Source organism: Bombina bombina, chromosome 4 (assembly GCF_027579735.1).
Source record: "Bombina bombina isolate aBomBom1 chromosome 4, aBomBom1.pri, whole genome shotgun sequence".
Classification (NCBI taxonomy): Eukaryota; Metazoa; Chordata; class Amphibia; order Anura; family Bombinatoridae; genus Bombina; species Bombina bombina.
This window is the reverse complement of record NC_069502.1, coordinates 38295907-38321801: the sequence shown is the minus strand read 5'-3', so window position 1 is coordinate 38321801 and position 25895 is coordinate 38295907. Positions and strand designations below refer to the sequence as shown.

Here is a 25895-nt window from a genome sequence, read left to right as displayed (position 1 = left end):
TTCATACTTTTTCACATTTGCAGTAATAAAGTGTGTTCAGTTTAAAATTTAAAGTGACAGTAACGGTTTTATTTTAAAACGTTTTTTGTACTTTGTTATCAAGTTTATGCCTGTTTAACATGTCTGAACTACCAGATAGACTGTGTTCTGTATGTGGGGAAGCCAAGGTTCCTTCTCATTTAAATAGATGTGATTTATGTGACACAAAATTTAGAGAAAATGATGCCCAAGATGATTCCTCAAGTGAGGGGAGTAAGCATGGTACTGCATCATCCCCTCCTTCGTCTACACCAGTCTTGCCCACACAGGAGGCCCCTAGTACATCTAGTGCGCCAATACTCCTTACTATGCGACAATTAACGGCTGTAATGGATAATTCTATCAAAAACATTTTAGCCAAAATGCCCACTTATCAGCGAAAGCGCGACTGCTCTGTTTTAGAAAATACTGAAGAGCATGAGGACGCTGATGATATTGGTTCTGAAGTGCCCCTACACCAATCTGAGGGGGCCAGGGAGGTTTTGTCTGAGGGAGAAATTTCAGATTCAGGGAAAATTTCTCAACAAGCTGAACCTGATGTAATTACATTCAAATTTAAATTGGAACATCTCCGCGCCCTGCTTAAGGAGGTGTTATCTACTCTGGATGATTGTGAGAATTTGGTCATTCCAGAGAAATTATGTAAAATGGACAAGTTCCTAGAGGTCCCGGGGCCCCCGAAGCTTTTCCTATACCCAAGCGGGTGGCGGACATTGTAAACAAAGAATGGGAAAGGCCCGGCATACCTTTCGTCCCTCCCCCTATATTTAAGAAATTGTTTCCTATGGTCGACCCCAGAAAGGACTTATGGCAGACAGTCCCCAAGGTCGAGGGGGCGGTTTCTACTCTAAACAAACGCACCACTATACCCATAGAAGATAGTTGTGCTTTCAAAGATCCTATGGATAAAAAATTAGAGGGTTTGCTTAAAAAGATGTTTGTTCAGCAAGGTTACCTTCTACAACCAATTTCATGCATTGTTCCTGTCACTACAGCAGCGTGTTTCTGGTTCGATGAACTAGAAAAGGCGCTCAATAAAGATTCTTCTTATGAGGAGATTTTGGACAGAATTCATGCTCTCAAATTGGCTAACTCTTTCACCCTAGACGCCACTTTGCAATTGGCTAGATTAGCGGCGAAAAATTCTGGGTTTGCTATTGTGGCGCGCAGAGCGCTTTGGCTAAAATCTTGGTCAGCGGATGCGTCTTCCAAGAACAAATTGCTTAACATTCCTTTCAAGGGGAAAACGCTGTTTGGCCCTGACTTGAAAGAGATTATTTCTGATATCACTGGGGGCAAGGGCCACGCCCTTCCTCAGGATAGGTCTTTCAAGGCCAAAAATAAACCTAATTTTCGTCCCTTTCGCAGAAACGGACCAGCCCCAAGGGCTACGTCCTCTAAGCAAGAGGGTAATACTTCTCAAGCCAAGCCAGCCTGGAGGCCAATGCAAGGCTGGAACAAAGGTAAGCAGGCCAAGAAACCTGCCACTGCTACCAAGACAGCATGAGATGTTGGCCCCCGATCCGGGACCGGATCTGGTGGGGGGCAGACTCTCTCTCTTCGCTCAGGCTTGGGCAAGAGATGTTCTGGATCCTTGGGCGCTAGAAATAGTCTCCCAAGGTTATCTTCTGGAATTCAAGGGGCTTCCCCCGAGGGGGAGGTTCCACAGGTCTCAATTGTCTTCAGACCACATAAAAAAACAGGCATTCTTACATTGTGTAGAAGACCTGTTAAAAATGGGAGTGATTCATCCTGTTCCATTAGGAGAACAAGGGATGGGGTTCTACTCCAATCTGTTCGTAGTTCCCAAAAAAGAGGGAACATTCAGACCAATCTTAGATCTCAAGATCCTAAACAAGTTTCTCAAGGTTCCATCGTTCAAAATGGAAACCATTCGAACAATTCTTCCTTCCATCCAGGAAGGTCAATTCATGACCACGGTGGATTTAAAGGATGCGTATCTACATATTCCTATCCACAAGGAACATCATCGGTTCCTAAGGTTCGCATTTCTGGACAAGCATTACCAGTTTGTGGCACTTCCGTTCGGATTAGCCACTGCTCCAAGAATTTTCACAAAGGTGCTAGGGTCCCTTCTAGCGGTGCTAAGACCAAGGGGCATTGCAGTAGTACCTTACTTGGACGACATTCTGATTCAAGCGTCGTCCCTTCCACAAGCAAAGGCTCACACGGACATTGTCCTGGCCTTTCTCAGATCTCACGGGTGGAAAGTGAACGTAGAAAAAAGTTCTCTATCTCCGTCAACAAGGGTTCCCTTCTTGGGAACAATAATAGACTCCTTAGAAATGAGGATTTTTCTGACAGAGGCCAGAAAATCAAAACTTCTAAACTCTTGTCAAATACTTCATTCTGTTCCTCTTCCTTCCATAGCGCAGTGCATGGAAGTAATAGGTTTGATGGTAGCGGCAATGGACATAGTTCCTTTTGCGCGAATTCATCTAAGACCATTACAACTGTGCATGCTCAGTCAGTGGAATGGGGATTATACAGACTTGTCTCCGACGATACAAGTAGATCAGAGGACCAGAGATTCACTCCGTTGGTGGCTGTCCCTGGACAACCTGTCACAGGGGATGAGCTTCTGCAGACCAGAGTGGGTCATTGTCACGACCGACGCCAGTCTGGTGGGCTGGGGCGCGGTCTGGGGACCCCTGAAAGCTCAGGGTCTTTGGTCTCGAGAAGAATCTCTTCTCCCGATAAATATTCTGGAACTGAGAGCGATATTCAATGCTCTCAAGGCTTGGCCTCAGCTAGCAAAGGCCAAATTCATACGGTTTCAATCAGACAACATGACGACTGTTGCGTACATCAACCATCAGGGGGGAACAAGGAGTTCCCTGGCAATGGAAGAAGTGACCAAAATCATTCAATGGGCGGAGACTCACTCCTGCCACTTGTCTGCAATCCACATCCCAGGAGTGAAAAATTGGGAAGCGGATTTTCTGAGTCGTCAGACATTTCATCCGGGGGAGTGGGAACTCCATCCGGAAATCTTTGCCCAAATTACTCAGTTGTGGGGCATTCCAGACATGGATCTGATGGCCTCTCGTCAGAACTTCAAGGTTCCTTGCTACGGGTCCAGATCCAGGGATCCCAAGGCGACTCTAGTAGATGCACTAGTAGCACCTTGGACCTTCAAACTAGCTTATGTATTCCCGCCGTTTCCTCTCATCCCCAGGCTGGTAGCCAGGATCAATCAGGAGAGGGCATCGGTGATCTTGATAGCTCCTGCGTGGCCACGCAGGACTTGGTATGCAGACCTGGTGAATATGTCATCGGCTCCACCATGGAAGCTACCTTTGAGACGGGACCTTCTTGTTCAAGGTCCGTTCGAACATCCGAACCTGGTCTCACTCCAACTGACTGCTTGGAGATTGAACGCTTGATCTTATCAAAGCGAGGGTTCTCAGATTCTGTCATTGATACTCTTGTTCAGGCCAGAAAGCCTGTAACTAGAAAAATCGACCACAAAATATGGAAAAAATATATCTGTTGGTGTGAATCTAAAGGATTCCCTTGGGACAAGATAAAAATTCCTAAGATTCTATCCTTTCTTCAAGAAGGTTTGGAGAAAGGATTATCTGCAAGTTCCTTGAAGGGACAGATTTCTGCCTTGTCTGTGTTACTTCACAAAAAGCTGGCAGCTGTGCCAGATGTTCAAGCCTTTGTTCAGGCTCTGGTTAGAATCAAGCCTGTTTACAAACCTTTGACTCCTCCTTGGAGTCTCAATTTAGTTCTTTCAGTTCTTCAGGGGGTTCCGTTTGAACCCTTACATTCCGTTGATATTAAGTTATTATCTTGGAAAGTTTTGTTTTTGGTTGCAATTTCTTCTGCTAGAAGAGTTTCAGAATTATCTGCTCTGCAGTGTTCTCCTCCTTATCTGGTGTTCCATGCAGATAAGGTGGTTTTGCGTACTAAACCTGGTTTTCTTCCGAAAGTTGTTTCTAACAAAAACATTAACCAGGAGATAGTCGTGCCTTCTTTGTGTCCGAATCCAGTTTCAAAGAAGGAACGTTTGTTGCACAATTTGGACGTAGTTCGTGCTCTAAAATTCTATTTAGATGCTACAAAGGATTTTAGACAAACATCTTCCTTGTTTGTTGTTTATTCTGGTAAAAGGAGAGGTCAAAAAGCAACTTCTACCTCTCTCTCTTTTTGGCTTAAAAGCATCATCAGATTGGCTTACGAGACTGCCGGACGGCAGCCTCCTGAAAGAATCACAGCTCATTCCACTAGGGCTGTGGCTTCCACATGGGCCTTCAAGAACGAGGCTTCTGTTGATCAGATATGTAAGGCAGGGACTTGGTCTTCACTGCACACTTTTACTAAATTTTACAAATTTGATACTTTTGCTTCTTCTGAGGCTATTTTTGGGAGAAAGGTTTTGCAAGCCGTGGTGCCTTCCATCTAGGTGACCTGATTTGCTCCCTCCCTTCATCCGTGTCCTAAAGCTTTGGTATTGGTTCCCACAAGTAAGGATGACGCCGTGGACCGGACACACCTATGTTGGAGAAAACAGAATTTATGTTTACCTGATAAATTACTTTCTCCAACGGTGTGTCCGGTCCACGGCCCGCCCTGGTTTTTTAATCAGGTCTGATAATTTATTTTCTTTAACTACAGTCACCACGGTATCATATGATTTCTCCTATGCAAATATTCCTCCTTTACGTCGGTCGAATGACTGGGGAAGGCGGAGCCTAGGAGGGATCATGTGACCAGCTTTGCTGGGCTCTTTGCCATTTCCTGTTGGGGAAGAGAATATCCCACAAGTAAGGATGACGCCGTGGACCGGACACACCGTTGGAGAAAGTAATTTATCAGGTAAACATAAATTCTGTTTTCTACTTTAGCCAAGTGTACCACTATCCCGGTGGAGGATAGCTGTGCTTTCTCAGATCCAATGGATAAAAAATTAGAGGGTTATCTTAAGAAAATGTTTATTCAACAAGGTTTTATATTACAGCCTCTTTCATGCATTGCGCCTGTCACTGCTGCAGCGGCATTCTGGTTTGAGTCTCTGGAAGAGGCGATTCGCACAGCACCATTGGATGAGTCTCTGAGCAAGATTAGAACCCTTAAGCTGGCTAATGCGTTTGTTTCGGATGCCGTAGTGCATTTAACCAAACTTACGGCTAAAAATTCCGGATTCGCCATACAGGCGCGCAGAGCGCTTTGGCTTAAATCCTGGTCAGCAGATGTAACTTCTAAGTCTAAATTACTAAACATTCCTTTCAAAGGGCAGACCTTATTCGGGCCCGGCTTGAAGGAAATTATTGCTGACATTACTGGAGGTAAGGGCCACACCCTTCCTCAGGACAGGGCCAAATCGAAGGCCAAACAGTCTAATTTTCGTGCCTTTCGTAATTTCAAGGCAGGAGCAGCATCAACTTCCTCCGCTCCAAAACAGGAAGGAACTACTGCTCGTTACAGACAGGGTTGGAAAGGCAACCAGTCATGGAACAAGGGCAAGCAGGCCAGAAAGCCTACTTCCGCCCCTAAGACAGCATGAAGTCAGGGCCCCCTTTCCGGAGATGGATCTAGTGGGGGGCAGACTCTCTCTCTTCGCCCAGGCTTGGGCAAGAGATGTACAGGATCCCTGGACGCTGGAGATTATATCTCAGGGATACCTTCTGGATTTCAAGACTTCTCCTCCACAAGGGAGGTTTCATCTGTCAAGGTTATCAACAAACCTAGTAAAGAAAGAGGCTTTTCTACAATGTGTACAAGACCTCTTAGTGATGGGAGTGATCCACCCAGTTCCGCGGACGGAACAGGGGCAAGGGTTTTATTCAAATCTGTTTGTGGTTCCCAAGAAAGAAGGAACCTTCAGACCAATCTTAGATTTAAAAATCTTAAACAAATTCCTAAGGGTTCCATCGTTCAAGATGGAAACCATTCGGTCCATCCTACCCATGATCCAAGAGGGTCAATATATGACCACAGTGGATTTAAAGGATGCCTACCTTCACATACCGATTCACAAAGATCACTATCGGTACCTAAGGTTTGCCTTTCTAGACAGGCATTACCAGTTTGTAGCGCTTCCCATCGGGTTGGCTACGGCCCCGAGAATTTTTTACAAAGGTTCTGGGCTCTCTTCTGGCGGTACTAAGACCACGAGGCATAGCGGTGGCTCCGTACCCAGACGAAATTCTGATACAAGCGTCAAGTTTTCAACATGCAAAGTCTCATACAGAGATAGTTCTAGCATTTCTGAGGTCGCATGGGTGGAAAGTGAACGTGGAAAAGAGTTCTCTGTTACCACTCACAAGGGTCCCTTTTCTAGGGACTCTTATAGATTCTGTAGAGATGAAGATTTACCTGACGGAGTCCAGGCTATCAAAACTTCTCAATGCTTGCCGTGTCCTTCACTCCATTCCAAGCCCATCAGTAGCTCAGTGCATGGAAGTGATCGGCTTAATGGTCGCGGCGATGGACATAGTGCCATTTGCGCGTCTACATCTCAGACCGCTGCAACTATGCATGCTAAGTCAATGGAACGGGGATTACTCAGATCTGTCCCCTTTGCTAAATCTGGACCAGGAGACCAGAGATTCTCTTCTCTGGTGGTTATCACGGGTTCATCTGTCCAAAGGAATGTCCTTTCGCAGACCAGATTGGACGATTGTAACAACAGATGCCAGCCTACTAGGCTGGGGAGCAGTCTGGAACTCCCTGAAGGCTCAGGGATCGTGGACTCAGGAGGAGAAACTCCTCCCAATAAACATTCTAGAGTTAAGGGCAATATTCAATGCTTTTCTAGCTTGGCCTCAGTTGGCAACACTGAGGTTCATCAGATTTCAGTCGGACAACATCACGACTGTGGCTTACATCAATCATCAAGGGGGAACCAGGAGTTCCCTAGCGATGTTGGAAGTCTCGAAGATAATTCGCTGGGCAGAGTCTCACTCTTGCCACCTGTCAGCGATCTACATCCCAGGCGTGGAGAACTGGGAGGCGGATTTTTTAAGTCGCCAGACTTTTCATCCGGGGGAGTGGGAACTTCACCCGGAGGTATTTGCCCAACTAATTCTTTGTTGGGGCAAACCGGATCTGGATCTCATGGCATCTCGCCAGAACGCCAAGCTTCCTTGTTACGGATCTAGGTCCAGGGACCCGGGAGCGGTGCTGGTAGATGCACTAGCAGCCCCTTGGGTTTTCAACATAGCTTATGTGTTTCCACCTTTTCCGTTGCTTCCTCGTCTGATTGCCAGGATCAAACAGGAGAGAGCATCGGTGATTCTGATAGCGCCTGCGTGGCCACGCAGGACCTGGTATGCAGACCTAGTGGACATGTCGTCCTGTCCACCATGGTCTCTACCCCTGAGGCAGGACCTTCTAATTCAGGGTTCTTTCAACCATCCAAACCTAATTTCTCTGAGGCTGACTGCTTGGAAATTGAACGCTTGATTCTATCAAAGCGTGGGTTTTCGGATTCGGTTATTGATACATTAATACAGGCTCGGAAACCTGTTACCAGAAAAATTTACCACAAGATATGGCGTAAATATTTATATTGGTGTGAATCCAAGAATTACTCATGGAGTAAGGTTAGGATTCCTAGGATATTGTCTTTTCTACAAGAGGGTTTAGAAAAGGGTTTATCCGCTAGTTCACTAAAGGGACAGATTTCTGCTCTGTCTATTCTTTTACACAAGCTTCTGGCAGAGATTCCAGACGTCCAGGCTTTTTGTCAGGCTTTGGCTAGGATTAAGCCTGTGTTTAAAGCTGTTGCTCCTCCGTGGAGCTTAAACTTGGTTCTTAAAGTTCTCCAGGGTGTTCCGTTTGAACCCCTTCATTCCATTGATATTAAATTTTTATCTTGGAAAGTTCTGTTTTTGATGGCTATTTCCTCGGCTCGTAGAGTCTCTGAGTTATCTGCCTTACATTGTGATTCTCCTTATCTGATCTTTCATTCAGACAAGGTAGTCCTGCGTACTAAACCTGGGTTTTTACCTAAGGTTGTTTCTAACAAAAATATCAATCAAGAGATTGTTGTTCCATCCTTATGTCCTAATCCTTCTTCAAAGAAGGAACGTCTTTTGCATAATCTAGATGTGGTCCGTGCTCTGAAGTTCTACTTACAGGCAACTAAAGATTTTCGACAAACTTCTTCTCTGTTTGTCGTTTACTATGGACAGAGGAGAGGTCAAAAGGCTTCGGCTACCTCTCTCTCTTTTTGGCTTCGTAGCATAATACGCTTAGCCTATGAGACTGCTGGACAGCAGCCTCCTGAAAGAATTAAAGCTCATTCCACTAGAGCTGTGGCTTCCACCTGGGCCTTTAAGAATGAGGCCTCTGTTGAACAGATTTGCAAGGCTGCAACTTGGTCTTCACTTCATACTTTTTCCAAATTTTACAAATTTGACACTTTTGCTTCTTCGGAGGCTGTTTTTGGGAGAAAGGTTCTACAGGCAGTGGTTCCTTCTGTTTAATGTTCCTGCCTTGTCCCTCCCATCATCCGTGTACTTTAGCTTTGGTATTGGTATCCCATAAGTAATGGATGACCCGTGGACTGAACACACTTAACAAGAGAAAACATAATTTATGCTTACCTGATAAATGTATTTCTCTTGTAGTGTGTTCAGTCCACGGCCCCCCCTGTCTATTTGAGGCAGGTTCTAAATTTAAAATTATAACTCCAGTCACCACTGCACCCTATAGTTTCTCCTTTCTCGTCTTGTTTCGGTCGAATGACTGGATATGACATGTGAGGGGAGGAGCTATATAGCAGCTCTGCTTGGGTGATCCTCTTGCAACTTCCTGTTGGGAAGGAGAATATATCCCATAAGTAATGGATGACCCGTGGACTGAACACACTACAAGAGAAATAAATTTATCAGGTAAGCATAAATTATGTTTTTATGGCATCCGGCTTGTTTGTGCCTTAAAGTAAATATAAATTTTGATGCTAAAGTGCCCGGTTTTTAAAAATTTGATTAAAACTAGGGGCACTTTAATTCATCAAAATTTACATTTCACTCATCTTGACAGCAGCTGCAGCTTCCTCCACCCGCCACAAAGCCTCTTCCTGGGTCTAAAATGAGGAATCCGGCTTCCTCCAATTACAGCATTGAATCAGACACTGATTCCCTTGGGGGGGAAGCCGTGATTGGAGGATGACCAATTCATCATTTCTGACGTCAGAAATGGCTTGCGACAACCGGAGGAAGCTGGAGCTGCTGTCAAGTTTAAAAGTTTTTTTTTCACAACACGAGTGAAATGTAAATTTTGATGAATTAAAGTGCCCCTGATTTTAATAACATTTTTAAAAACCGGGCACTTTAGCATCAAAATTGCCATTCACTTTAAGAATATTAAAATGCTTTCACCCTTTCACCCTTGTCTACAGGTTAAATAATAATGTGTGTTTTTCCTTCACTGCAGATATTTGCATTTCCTGTGGGAGCTTGAATGTCACTCTGGAGCACCCCCTGTTTAACGGGGGGATGTGCCAAAACTGTAAGGTAGGTTGGACCTAAACAAATGCTCAGAGAAGACAGAGGCAGGAATTATCCAGAGTTTATTTTATATAGATCTAATCTACAGGCTCTCTCACTATATATACACAGTACATGGGGTTACAGTAAGTGATCTACAGGCTCTCTCACTATATATACACAGTACATGGGGTTACAGTAATTAATCTACAGGCTCTCTCACTATATATACACAGTACATGGGGTTACAGTAAGTAATCTACAGGCTCTCTCACTATATATACACAGTACATGGGGTTACAGTAAGTAATCTACATGCTCTCTCACTATATATACACAGTACATGGGGTTACAGTAAGTAATCTACAGGCTCTCTCACTATATATACACAGTACATGGGGTTACAGTAAGTAATCTACAGGCTCTCTCACTATATATACACAGTGCATGGGGTTACAGTAAGTAATCTACAGGCTCTCTCACTATATATACACAGTACATGGGGTTACAGTAAGTAATCTACAGGCTCTCTCACTATATATACACAGTACATGGGGTTACAGTAAGTAATCTACAGGCTCTCTCACTATATATACACAGTACATGGGGTTACAGTAAGTGATCTACAGGCTCTCTCACTATATATACACAGTACATGGGGTTACAGTAAGTGATCTACAGGCTCTCTCACTATATATACACAGTACCTGGGGTTGCAGTAAGTAATCTACAGGCTCTCTCACTATATATACACAGTACATGGGGTTACAGTAAGTAATCTACAGGCTCTCTCACTATATATACACAGTACATGGGGTTACAGTAAGTAATCTACAGGCTCTCTCACTATATATACACAGTACATGGGGTTACAGTAAGTAATCTACAGGCTCTCTCACTATATATACACAGTACATGGGGTTACAGTAAGTAATCTACAGGCTCTCTCACTATATATACACAGTGCATGGGGTTACAGTAAGTAATCTACAGGCTCTCTCACTATATATACACAGTACATGGGGTTACAGTAAGTAATCTACAGGCTCTCTCACTATATATTAACAGTACATGGGGTTACAGTAAGTAATCTACATGCTCTCTCACTATATATATACACAGTGCATGGGGTTACAGTAAGTAATCTACAGGATCTCTCACTATATATACACAGTGCATGGAGTTACAGTAAGTAATCTACAGGCTCTCTCACTATATATACACAGTACATGGGGTTACTGTAAGTAATCAACAGGCTCTCTCACTGTATATACACAGTACATGGGGTTACAGTAAGTAATCTACAGGCTCTCTCACTATATATACACAGTACATGGGGTTACAGTAAGTAATCTACAGGCTCTCTCACTATATATACACAGTGCATGGGGTTACAGTAAGTAATCTACAGGCTCTCTCATTGTATATACACAGTACATGGGGTTACAGTAAGTAATCTACAGGCTCTCTCACTATATATACACAGTGCATGGGGTTACAGTAAGTAATCTACAGGCTCTCTCACTATATATACACAGTACATGGGGTTACAGTAAGTAATCTACAGGCTCTCTCACTATATATAAACAGTACATGGGGTTACAGTAAGTAATCTACATGCTCTCTCACTATATATATACACAGTGCATGGGGTTACAGTAAGTAATCTACAGGATCTCTCACTATATATACACAGTGCATGGAGTTACAGTAAGTAATCTACAGGCTCTCTCACTATATATACACAGTACATGGGGTTACTGTAAGTAATCAACAGGCTCTCTCACTATATATACACAGTACATGGGGTTACAGTAAGTAATCTACAGGCTCTCTCACTATATATACACAGTACATGGGGTTACAGTAAGTAATCTACAGGCTCTCTCACTATATATACACAGTACATGGGGTTACAGTAAGTAATCTACAGGCTCTCTCACTATATATACACAGTACATGGGGTTACAGTAAGTAATCTACAGGCTCTCTCACTATATATACACAGTGCATGGGGTTACAGTAAGTGATCTACAGGCTCTCTCACTATATATACACAGTACATGGGGTTACAGTAAGTGATCTACAGGCTCTCTCACTATATATACACAGTGCATGGGGTTACAGTAAGTAATCTACAGGCTCTCTCACTATATATACACAGTGCATGGGGTTACAGTAAGTGATCTACAGGCTCTCTCACTATATATACACAGTACATGGGGTTACAGTAAGTAATCTACAGGCTCTCTCACTATATATACACAGTACATGGGGTTACAGTAAGTAATCTACAGGCTCTCTCACTATATATACACAGTACATGGGGTTACAGTAAGTAATCTACAGGCTCTCTCACTATATATATACAGTGCATGGGGTTACAGTAAGTAATCTACAGGCTCTCTCACTATATATACACAGTGCATGGGGTTACAGTAAGTAATCTACAGGCTCTCTCACTATATATACACAGTACATGGGGTTACAGTAAGTAATCTACAGGCTCTCTCACTATATATACACAGTGCATGGGGTTACAGTAAGTAATCTACAGGCTCTCTCACTATATATACACAGTGCATGGGGTTACAGTAAGTAATCTACAGGCTCTCTCACTATATATACACAGTGCATGGGGTTACAGTAAGTAATCTACAGGCTCTCTCACTATATATACACAGTGCATGGGGTTACAGTAAGTAATCTACAGGCTCTCTCACTATATATACACAGTGCATGGGGTTACAGTAAGTAATCTACAGGCTCTCTCACTATATATACACAGTACATGGGGTTACAGTAAGTAATCTACAGGCTCTCTCACTATATATACACAGTACATGGGGTTACAGGAAGTAATCTACAGGCTCTCTCACTATATATACACAGTACATGGGGTTACAGTAAGTAATCTACAGGCTCTCTCACTATATATACACAGTGCATGGGGTTACAGTAAGTAATCTACAGGCTCTCTCACTATATATACACAGTACATGGGGTTACAGTAAGTAATCTACAGGCTCTCTCACTATATATACACAGTGCATGGGGTTACAGTAAGTAATCTACAGGCTCTCTCACTATATATACACAGTACATGGGGTTACAGTAAGTAATCTACAGGCTCTCTCACTATATATACACAGTACATGGGGTTACAGTAAGTAATCTACAGGCTCTCTCACTATATATACACAGTACATGGGGTTACAGTAAGTAATCTACAGGCTCTCACTATATATACACAGTACATGGGGTTACAGTAAGTAATCTACAGGCTCTCTCACTATATATACACAGTACATGGGGTTACAGTAAGTAATCTACAGGCTCTCTCACTGTATATACACAGTACATGGGGTTACAGTAAGTAATCTACAGGCTCTCACTATATATACACAGTACATGGGGTTACAGTAAGTAATCTACAGGCTCTCTCACTATATATACACAGTACATGGGGTTACAGTAAGTAATCTACAGGCTCTCTCACTGTATATACACAGTACATGGGGTTACAGTAAGTAATCTACAGGCTCTCTCACTATATATACACAGTACATGGGGTTACAGTAAGTAATCTACAGGCTCTCTCACTATATATACACAGTACATGGGGTTACAGTAAGTGATCTACAGGCTCTCTCACTATATATACACAGTGCATGGGGTTACAGTAAGTAATCTACATGCTCTCTCACTATATATACACAGTGCATGGGGTTACAGTAAGTAATCTACATGCTCTCTCACTATATATACACAGTACATGGGGTTACAGTAAGTGATCTACAGGCTCTCTCACTATATATACACAGTGCATGGGGTTACAGTAAGTAATCTACAGGCTCTCTCACTATATATACACAGTGCATGGGGTTACAGTAAGTAATCTACAGGCTCTCTCACTATATATACACAATGCATGGGGTTACAGTAAGTAATCTAAAGGCTCTCTCACTATATATACACAATGCATGGGGTTACAGTAAGTAATCTACATGCTCTCTCGCTATATATACACAGTACATGGGGTTACAGTAAGTAATCTACAGGCTCTCTCACTATATATACACAGTACATGGGGTTACAGTAAGTGATCTACAGGCTCTCTCACTATATATACACAGTACATGGGGTTACAGTAAGTAATCTACAGGCTCTCTCACTGTATATACACAGTGCATGGGGTTACAGTAAGTAATCTACAGGCTCTCTCACTGTATATACACAGTGCATGGGGTTACAGTAAGTAATCTACAGGCTCTCTCACTATATATACACAGTACATGGGGTTACAGTAAGTGATCTACAGGCTCTCTCACTATATATACACAGTACATGGGGTTACAGTAAGTAATCTACAGGCTCTCTCACTATATATATACAGTACATGGGGTTACAGTATGTAATCTACAGGCTCTCTCACTATATATACACAGTACATGGGGTTACAGTAAGTAATCTACAGGCTCTCTCACTATATATATACACAGTGCATGGGGTTATAGTAAGTAATCTACAGGCTCTCTCACTATATATACACAGTGCATGGGGTTACAGTAAGTAATCTACAGGCTCTCTCACTATATATACACAGTGCATGGGGTTACAGTAAGTAATCTACAGGCTCTCTCACTATATATACACAGTGCATGGGGTTACAGTAAGTAATCTACAGGCTCTCTCACTATATATACACAGTACATGGAGTTACAGTAAGTAATCTACAGGCTCTCTCACTATATATACACAGTACAGGGGGTTACAGTAAGTAATCTACAGGCTCTCTCACTATATATACACAGTACATGGGGTTACAGTAAGTAATCTACAGGCTCTCTCACTATATATACACAGTACATGGGGTTACAGTAAGTAATCTACAGGCTCTTTCACTATATATACACAGTACATGGGGTTACAGTAAGTGATCTACAGGCTCTCTCACTATATATACACAGTACATGGGGTTACAGTAAGTAATCTACAGGCTCTCTCACTATATATACACAGTACATGGGGTTACAGTAAGTAATCTACAGGCTCTCTCACTATATATACACAGTACATGGGGTTACAGTAAGTAATCTACAGGCTCTCACACTATATATACACAGTACATGGGGTTACAGTAAGTGATCTACAGGCTCTCTCACTATATATACACAGTGCATGGGGTTACAGTAAGTAATCTACAGGCTCTCTCACTATATATACACAGTACATGGGGTTACAGTAAGTAATCTACAGGCTCTCTCACTATATATACACAGTGCATGGGGTTACAGTAAGTAATCTACAGGCTCTCTCACTATATATACACAGTACATGGGGTTACAGTAAGTAATCTACAGGCTCTCTCACTATATATACACAGTACATGGGGTTACAGTAAGTAATCTACAGGCTCTCTCACTATATATACACAGTACATGGGGTTACAGTAAGTAATCTACAGGCTCTCTCACTATATATACACAGTGCATGGGGTTACAGTAAGTAATCTACAGGCTCTCTCACTATATATACACAGTGCATGGGGTTACAGTAAGTAATCTACAGGCTCTCTCACTATATATACACAGTGCATGGGGTTACAGTAAGTAATCTACAGGCTCTCTCACTATATACACACAGTGCATGGGGTTACAGTAAGTAATCTACAGGCTCTCTCACTATATATACACAGTACATGGGGTTACAGTAAGTAATCTACAGGCTCTCTCACTATATATACACAGTACATGGGGTTACAGTAAGTAATCTACAGGCTCTCTCACTATATATACACAGTACATGGGGTTACAGTAAGTAATCTACAGGCTATCACTATATATACACAGTACATGGGGTTACAGTAAGTAATCTACAGGCTCTCACTATATATACACAGTACATGGGGTTGCAGTAAGTGATCTACAGGCTCTCTCACTATATATACACAGTACCTGGGGTTGCAGTAAGTAATCTACAGGCTCTCTCACTATATATACACAGTGCATGGGGTTACAGTAAGTAATCTACAGGCTCTCTCACTATATATACACAGTGCATGGGGTTACAGTAAGTAATCTACAGGCTCTCTCACTATATATACACAGTTCATGGGGTTACAGTAAGTGATCTACAGGCTCTCTCACTATATATACACAGTACATGGGGTTACAGTAAGTAATCTACAGGCTCTCTCACTATATATACACAGTACATGGGGTTACAGTAAGTGATCTACATGCTCTCTCACTATATATACACAGTACATGGGGTTACAGTAAGTAATCTACAGGCTCTCTCACTATATATACACAGTACATGGGGTTACAGTAAGTAATCTACAGGCTCTCTCACTATATATACACAGTGCATGGGGTTACAGTAAGTAATCTACAGGATCTCTCACTATATATACACAGTGCATGGGGTTACAGTAAGTAATCTACAGGCTCTCTCACTATATATACACAGTACATGGGGTTACAGTAAGTAATCTACAGGCTCTCTCACTATATATACACAGTACATGGGGTTACAGTAAGTAATCTACAGGCTCTCTCACTATATATACACAGTACATGGGGTTACAGTAAGTAATCTACAGGCTCTCTCACTATATATACACAGTGCATGGGGTTACAGTAAGTAATCTACATGCTCTCTCACTATATATATACACAGTGCATGGGGTTACAGTAAGTAATCTACATGCTCTCTCACTATATATACACAGTGCATGGGGTTACAGTAAGTAATCTACAGGCTCTCTCACTATATATACACAGTGCATGGGGTTACAGTAAGTAATCTACAGGCTCTCTCACTATATATACACAGTGCATGGGGTTACAGTAAGTAATCTACAGGCTCTCTCACTATATATACACAGTGCATGGGGTTACAGTAAGTAATCTACAGGCTCTCTCACTATATATACACAGTACATGGGGTTACAGTAAGTGATCTACAGGCTCTCTCACTATATATACACAGTACATGGGGTTACAGTAAGTAATCTACAGGCTCTCTCACTATATATACACAGTACATGGGGTTACAGTAAGTAATCTACAGGCTCTCTCACTATATATACACAGTACATGGGGTTACAGTAAGTAATCTACAGGCTCTCTCACTATATATACACAGTGCATGGGGTTACAGTAAGTAATCTACATGCTCTCTCACTATATATACACAGTGCATGGGGTTACAGTAAGTAATCTACATGCTCTCTCACTATATATATATACACAGTGCATGGGGTTACAGTAAGTAATCTACATGCTCTCTCACTATATATACACAGTGCATGGGGTTACAGTAAGTAATCTACAGGCTCTCTCACTATATATACACAGTGCATGGGGTTACAGTAAGTAATCTACAGGCTCTCTCACTGTATATACACAGTGCATGGGGTTACAGTAAGTAATCTACAGGCTCTCTCACTGTATATACACAGTGCATGGGGTTACAGTAAGTAATCTACAGGCTCTCTCACTATATATACACAGTGCATGGGGTTACAGTAAGTAATCTACAGGCTCTCTCACTATATATACACAGTGCATGGGGTTACAGTAAGTAATCTACAGGCTCTCTCACTATATATACACAGTACATGGGGTTACAGTAAGTGATCTACAGGCTCTCTCACTATATATACACAGTACATGGGGTTACAGTAAGTGATCTACAGGCTCTCTCACTATATATACACAGTACATGGGGTTACAGTAAGTAATCTACAGGCTCTCTCACTATATATACACAGTACATGGGGTTACAGTAAGTAATCTACAGGCTCTCTCACTATATATACACAGTACATGGGGTTACAGTAAGTAATCTACAGGCTCTCTCACTATATATACACAGTACATGGGGTTACAGTAAGTGATCTACAGGCTCTCTCACTATATATACACAGTACATGGGGTTACAGTAAGTAATCTACAGGCTCTCTCACTATATATACACAGTACATGGGGTTACAGTAAGTGATCTACAGGCTCTCTCACTATATATACACAGTACATGGGGTTACAGTAAGTAATCTACAGGCTCTCTCACTATATATACACAGTACATGGGGTTACAGTAAGTGATCTACAGGCTCTCTCACTATATATACACAGTACATGGGGTTACAGTAAGTGATCTACAGGCTCTCTCACTATATATACACAGTACATGGGGTTACAGTAAGTAATCTACAGGCTCTCTCACTATATATACACAGTACATGGGGTTACAGTAAGTAATCTACAGGCTCTCTCACTATATATACACAGTACATGGGGTTACAGTAAGTAATCTACAGGCTCTCTCACTATATATACACAGTGCATGGGGTTACAGTAAGTAATCTACAGGCTCTCTCACTATATATACATAGTGCATGGGGTTACAGTAAGTAATCTACAGGCTATCTCACTATATATACACAGTACATGGGGTTACAGTAAGTAATCTACAGGCTCTCTCACTATATATACACAGTACATGGGGTCGCAGTAAGTAATCTACAGGCTCTCTCACTATATATACACAGTACATGGGGTCGCAGTAAGTAATCTACAGGCTCTCTCACTATATATACACAGTACATGGGGTTGCAGTAAGTAATCTACAGGCTCTCTCACTATATATACACAGTACATGGGGTTGCAGTAAGTAATCTACAGGCTCTCTCACTATATATACACAGTACATGGGGTTACAGTAAGTAATCTACAGGCTCTCTCACTATATATACACAGTACATGGGGTTACAGTAAGTAATCTACAGGCTCTCTCACTATATATACACAGTACATGGGGTTACAGTAAGTAATCTACAGGCTCTCTCACTATATATACACAGTACATGGGGTTACAGTAAGTAATCTACAGGCTCTCTCACTATATATACACAGTACATGGGGTTACAGTAAGTAATCTACAGGCTCTCTCACTATATATATATACACAGTACATGGGGTTACAGTAAGTAATCTACAGGCTCTCTCACTATATATACACAGTACATGGGGTTACAGTAAGTGATCTACAGGCTCTCTCACTATATATACACAGTACATGGGGTTACAGTAAGTAATCTACAGGCTCTCTCACTATATATACACAGTACATGGGGTTACAGTAAGTAATCTACAGGCTCTCTCACTATATATACACAGTACATGGGGTTACAGTAAGTGATCTACAGGCTCTCTCACTATATATACACAGTACATGGGGTTACAGTAAGTAATCTACAGGCTCTCTCACTATATATACACAGTACATGGGGTTACAGTAAGTAATCTACAGGCTCTCTCACTATATATACACAGTACATGGGGTTACAGTAAGTGATCTACAGGCTCTCTCACTATATATACACAGTACATGGGGTTACAGTAAGTAATCTACAGGCTCTCTCACTATATATACACAGTACATGGGGTTACAGTAAGTAATCTACAGGCTCTCTCACTATATATACACAGTACATGGGGTTACAGTAAGTAATCTACAGGCTCTCTCACTATATATACACAGTGCATGGGGTTACAGTAAGTAATCTACAGGCTCTCTCACTATATATACACAGTACATGGGGTTACAGTAAGTGATCTACAGGCTCTCTCACTATATATACACAGTACATGGGGTTACAGTAAGTGATCTACAGGCTCTCTCACTATATATACACAGTACATGGGGTTACAGTAAGTAATCTACAGGCTCTCTCACTATATATACACAGTGCATGGGGTTACAGTAAGTAATCTACAGGCTCTCTCACTATACAGGGAGTGCAGAATTATTAGGCAAGTTGTATTTTTGAGGATTAATTTTATTATTGAACAACAACCATGTTCTCAATGAACCCAAAAAACTCATTAATATCAAAGCTGAATAGTTTTGGAAGTAGTTTTTAGTTTGCTTTTAGTTATAGCTATTTTGGGGGATATCTGTGTGTGCAGGTGACTATTACTGTGCATAATTATTAGGCAACTTAACAAAAAACAAATATATACCCATTTCAATTATTTATTTTTACCAGTGAAACCAATATAAGATCTCAACATTCACAAATATACATTTCTGACATTCAAAAACAAAACAAAAACAAATCAGTGACCAATATAGCCACCTTTCTTTGCAAGGACACTCAAAAGCCTGCCATCCATGGATTCTGTCAGTGTTTTGATCTGTTCACCATCAACATTGCGTGCAGCAGCAACCACAGCCTCCCAGACACTGTTCAGAGAGGTGTACTGTTTTCCCTCCTTGTAAATCTCACATTTGATGATGGACCACAGGTTCTCAATGGAGTTCAGATCAGGTGAACAAGGAGGCCATGTCATTAGATTTTCTTCTTTTATACCCTTTCTTGCCAGCCACGCTGTGGAGTACTTGGACGCGTGTGATGGAGCATTGTCCTGCATGAAAATCATGTTTTTCTTGAAGGATGCAGACTTCTTCCTGTACCACTGCTTGAAGAAGGTGTCTTCCAGAAACTGGCAGTAGGACTGGGAGTTGAGCTTGACTCCATCCTCAACCCGAAAAGGCCCCACAAGCTCATCTTTGATGATACCAGCCCAAACCAGTACTCCACCTCCACTTTGCTGGCGTCTGAGTCGGCCTGGAGCTCTCTGACCTTTACCAATCCAGCCACGGGCCCATTCATCTGGCCCATCAAGACTCACTCTCATTTCATCAGTCCATAAAACCTTAGAAAAAACAGTCTTGAGATATTTCTTGGCCCAGTCTTGACGTTTCAGCTTGTGTGTCTTGTTCAGTGGTGGTCGTCTTTCAGCCTTTCTTACCTTGGCCATGTCTCTGAGTATTGCACACCTTGTGCTTTTGGGCACTCCAGTGATGTTGCAGCTCTGAAATATGGCCAAACTGGTGGCAAGTGGCATCTTGGCAGCTGCACGCTTGACTTTTCTCAGTTCATGGGCAGTTATTTTGCGCCTTGGTTTTTCCACACGCTTCTTGCGACCCTGTTGACTATTTTGAATGAAACGCTTGATTGTTCGATGATCACGCTTCAAAAGCTTTGCAATTTTAAGAGTGCTGCATCCCTCTGCAAGATATCTCACTATTTTTGACTTTTCTGAGCCTGTCAAGTCCTTCTTTTGACCCATTTTGCCAAAGGAAAGGAAGTTGCCTAATAATTATGCACACCTGATATAGGGTGTTTATGTCATTAGACCACACCCCTTCTCATTACAGAGATGCACATCACCTAATATGCTTAATTGGTAGTAGGCTTTCAAGCCTATACAGCTTGGAGTAAGACAACATGCATAAAGAGGATGATGTGGTCAAAATACTCATTTGCCTAATAATTCTGCACTCCCTGTATATACACAGTACATGGGGTTACAGTAAGTGATCTACAGGCTCTCTCACTATATATACACAGTACATGGGGTTACAGTAAGTAATCTACAGGCTCTCTCACTATATATACACAGTGCATGGGGTTACAGTAAGTGATCTACAGGCTCTCTCACTATATATACACAGTGCATGGGGTTACAGTAAGTCATCTAAAGGCTCTCTCACTATATATACACAGTACATGGGGTTACAGTAAGTGATCTACAGGCTCTCTCACTATATATACACAGTACATGGGGTTACAGTAAGTGATCTACAGGCTCTCTCACTATATATACACAGTGCATGGGGTTACAGTAAGTAATCTACAGGCTCTCTCACTATATATACACAGTACATGGGGTTACAGTAAGTGATCTACAGGCTCTCTCACTATATATACACAGTACATGGGGTTACAGTAAGTAATCTACAGGCTCTCTCACTATGTATACACAGTACATGGGGTTACAGTAAGTAATCTACAGGCTCTCTCACTATATATACACAGTACATGGGGTTACAGTAAGTAATCTACAGGCTCTCTCACTATATATACACAGTACATGGGGTTACAGTAAGTAATCTACAGGCTCTCTCACTATATATACACAGTACATGGGGTTACAGTAAGTAATCTACAGGCTCTCTCACTATATATACACAGTGCATGGGGTTACAGTAAGTAATCTACAGGCTCTCTCATTGTATATACACAGTGCATGGGGTTACAGTAAGTAATCTACAGGCTCTCTCACTATATATACACAGTACATGGGGTTACAGTAAGTAATCTACAGGCTCTCTCACTATATATACACAGTACATGGGGTTACAGTAAGTAATCTACAGGCTCTCTCACTATATATACACAGTACATGGGGTTACAGTAAGTAATCTACAGGCTCTCTCATTGTATATACACAGTGCATGGGGTTACAGTAAGTAATCTACAGGCTCTCTCACTATATATACACAGTACATGGGGTTACAGTAAGTAATCTACAGGCTCTCTCACTATATATACACAGTACATGGGGTTACAGTAAGTGATCTACAGGCTCTCTCACTATATATACACAGTACATGGGGTTACAGTAAGTAATCTACAGGCTCTCTCACTATATATACACAGTACATGGGGTTACAGTAAGTGATCTACAGACTCTCTCACTATATATACACAGTACATGGGGTTACAGTAAGTAATCTACAGGCTCTCTCACTATATATACACAGTACATGGGGTTACAGTAAGTAATCTACAGGCTCTCTCACTATATATACACAGTACATGGGGTTACAGTAAGTAATCTACAGGCTCTCTCACTATATATACACAGTACATGGGGTTACAGTAAGTAATCTACAGGCTCTCTCACTATATATACACAGTACATGGGGTTACAGTAAGTAATCTACAGGCTCTCTCATTGTATATACACAGTGCATGGGGTTACAGTAAGTAATCTACAGGCTCTCTCACTATATATACACAGTACATGGGGTTACAGTAAGTAATCTACAGGCTCTCTCACTATATATACACAGTACATGGGGTTACAGTAAGTGATCTACAGGCTCTCTCACTATATATACACAGTACATGGGGTTACAGTAAGTAATCTACAGGCTCTCTCACTATATATACACAGTACATGGGGTTACAGTAAGTGATCTACAGACTCTCTCACTATATATACACAGTACATGGGGTTACAGTAAGTAATCTACAGGCTCTCTCACTATATATACACAGTACATGGGGTTACAGTAAGTAATCTACAGGCTCTCTCACTATATATACACAGTACATGGGGTTACAGTAAGTAATCTACAGGCTCTCTCATTGTATATACACAGTGCATGGGGTTACAGTAAGTAATCTACAGGCTCTCTCACTATATATACACAGTACATGGGGTTACAGTAAGTAATCTACAGGCTCTCTCACTATATATACACAGTACATGGGGTTACAGTAAGTGATCTACAGGCTCTCTCACTATATATACACAGTACATGGGGTTACAGTAAGTAATCTACAGGCTCTCTCACTATATATACACAGTACATGGGGTTACAGTAAGTGATCTACAGACTCTCTCACTATATATACACAGTACATGGGGTTACAGTAAGTAATCTACAGGCTCTCTCACTATATATACACAGTACATGGGGTTACAGTAAGTAATCTACAGGCTCTCTCACTATATATACACAGTACAAGGGGTTACAGTAAGTAATCTACTGGCTCTCTCACTATATATACACAGTACATGGGGTTACAGTAAGTGATCTACAGGCTCTATCACTATGTATACACAGTACATGGGGTTACAGTAAGTGATCTACAGGCTCTCTCACTATATATACACAGTACCTGGGGTTGCAGTAAGTAATCTACAGGCTCTCTCACTATATATACACAGTACATGGGGTTACAGTAAGTAATCTACAGGCTCTCTCACTATATATACACAGTACATGGGGTTACAGTAAGTAATCTACAGGCTCTCTCACTATATATACACAGTACATGGGGTTACAGTAAGTAATCTACATGCTCTCTCACTATATATACACAGTACATGGGGTTACAGTAAGTAATCTACAGGCTCTCTCACTATATATACACAGTACATGGGGTTACAGTAAGTAATCTACAGGCTCTCTCACTATATATACACAGTACATGGGGTTACAGTAAGTAATCTACAGGCTCTCTCACTATATATACACAGTGCATGGGGTTACAGTAAGTAATCTACAGGCTCTCTCACTATATATACACAGTACATGGGGTTACAGTAAGTAATCTACAGGCTCTCTCACTATATATTAACAGTACATGGGGTTACAGTAAGTAATCTACATGCTCTCTCACTATATATATACACAGTGCATGGGGTTACAGTAAGTAATCTACAGAATCTCTCACTATATATACACAGTGCATGGAGTTACAGTAAGTGATCTACAGGCTCTCTCACTATATATACACAGTACATGGGGTTACAGTAAGTGATCTACAGGCTCTCTCACTATATATACACAGTGCATGGGGTTACAGTAAGTAATCTACAGGCTCTCTCACTATATATACACAGTACATGGGGTTACAGTAAGTGATCTACAGGCTCTCTCACTATATATACACAGTACATGGGGTTACAGTAAGTAATCTACAGGCTCTCTTACTATGTATACACAGTACATGGGGTTACAGTAAGTAATCTACAGGCTCTCTCACTATATATACACAGTACATGGGGTTACAGTAAGTAATCTACAGGCTCTCTCACTATATATACACAGTACATGGGGTTACAGTAAGTAATCTACAGGCTCTCTCACTATATATACACAGTACATGGGGTTACAGTAAGTAATCTACAGGCTCTCTCACTATATATACACAGTGCATGGGGTTACAGTAAGTAATCTACAGGCTCTCTCACTATATATACACAGTGCATGGGGTTACAGTAAGTAATCTACAGGCTCTCTCACTATATATACACAGTACATGGGGTTACAGTAAGTAATCTACAGGCTCTCTCACTATATATACACAGTACATGGGGTTACAGTAAGTAATCTACAGGCTCTCTCACTAGTATATAACACAGTACATGGGGTTACAGTAAGTAATCTACAGGCTCTCTCACTATATATACACAGTACATGGGGTTACAGTAAGTAATCTACAGGCTCTCTCACTATATATACACAGTACATGGGGTTACAGTAAGTAATCTACAGGCTCTCTCACTATATATACACAGTTCATGGGGTTACAGTAAGTAATATCTACAGGCTCTCTCACTATATATACACAGTACATGGGGTTTACAGTAAGTAATCTACAGGCTCTCTCACTATATATACACAGTACATGGGGTTACAGTAAGTGATCTACAGGCTCTCTCACTATATATACACAGTACATGGGGTTACAGTAAGTAATCTACAGGCTCTCTCACTATATATACACAGTACATGGGGTTACAGTATGTAATCTACAGGCTCTCTCACTATATATACACAGTACATGGGGTTACAGTAAGTAATCTACAGGCTCTCTCACTATATATACACAGTACATGGGGTTACAGTAAGTAATCTACAGGCTCTCTCACTATATATACACAGTACATGGGGTTACAGTAAGTAATCTACAGGCTCTCTCACTATATATACACAGTACATGGGGTTACAGTAAGTAATCTACAGGCTCTCTCACTATATATACACAGTGCATGGGGTTACAGTAAGTAATCTACAGGCTCTCTCACTATATATACACAGTACATGGGGTTACAGTAAGTAATCTACAGGCTCTCTCACTATATATACACAGTACATGGGGTTACAGTAAGTAATCTACAGGCTCTCTCACTATATATACACAGTACATGGGGTTACAGTAAGTAATCTACAGGCTCTCTCACTATATATACACAGTACATGGGGTTACAGTAAGTAATCTACAGGCTCTCTCACTATATATACACAGTACATGGGGTTACAGTAAGTAATCTACAGGCCTCTCTCACTATATATACACAGTTCATGGGGTTACAGTAAGTAATCTACAGGCTCTCTCACTATATATACACAGTGCATGGGGTTACAGTAAGTATCTACAGGCTCCTCTCCTTATATATACACAGTTCATGGGGTTACAGTAAGTAATCTACAGGCTCTCTCACTATATTTACACAGTACATGGGGTTACAGTAAGTAATCTACAGGCTCTCTCACTATATATACACAGTACATGGGGTTACAGTAAGTAATCTACAGGCTCTCTCACTATATATACACAGTACATGGGGTTACAGTAAGTAATCTACAGGCTCTCTCACTATATATACACAGTACATGGGGTTACAGTAAGTAATCTACAGGCTCTCTCACTATATATACACAGTACATGGGGTTACAGTAAGTAATCTACAGGCTCTCTCACTATATATACCACAGTGACATGGGGTTACA

At 41.5% G+C, this 25895-nt stretch overlaps 1 protein-coding gene across 2 annotated transcripts in view; it reads left to right on the top strand.

Annotated features, from left to right (window-relative positions):
- The window catches only part of LOC128655877 (DNA (cytosine-5)-methyltransferase 3A), an 877286-nt gene that overhangs the window by 704523 nt on the left and 146868 nt on the right, over nucleotides 1-25895 (top strand). For both annotated transcript variants that reach the window (XM_053709465.1, XM_053709464.1), the window contains exon 13: nucleotides 9451-9530. In XM_053709465.1, the coding sequence (XP_053565440.1) occupies nucleotides 9451-9530 (80 nt within the window). The remainder of the gene's footprint in view (nucleotides 1-9450; nucleotides 9531-25895) is intronic.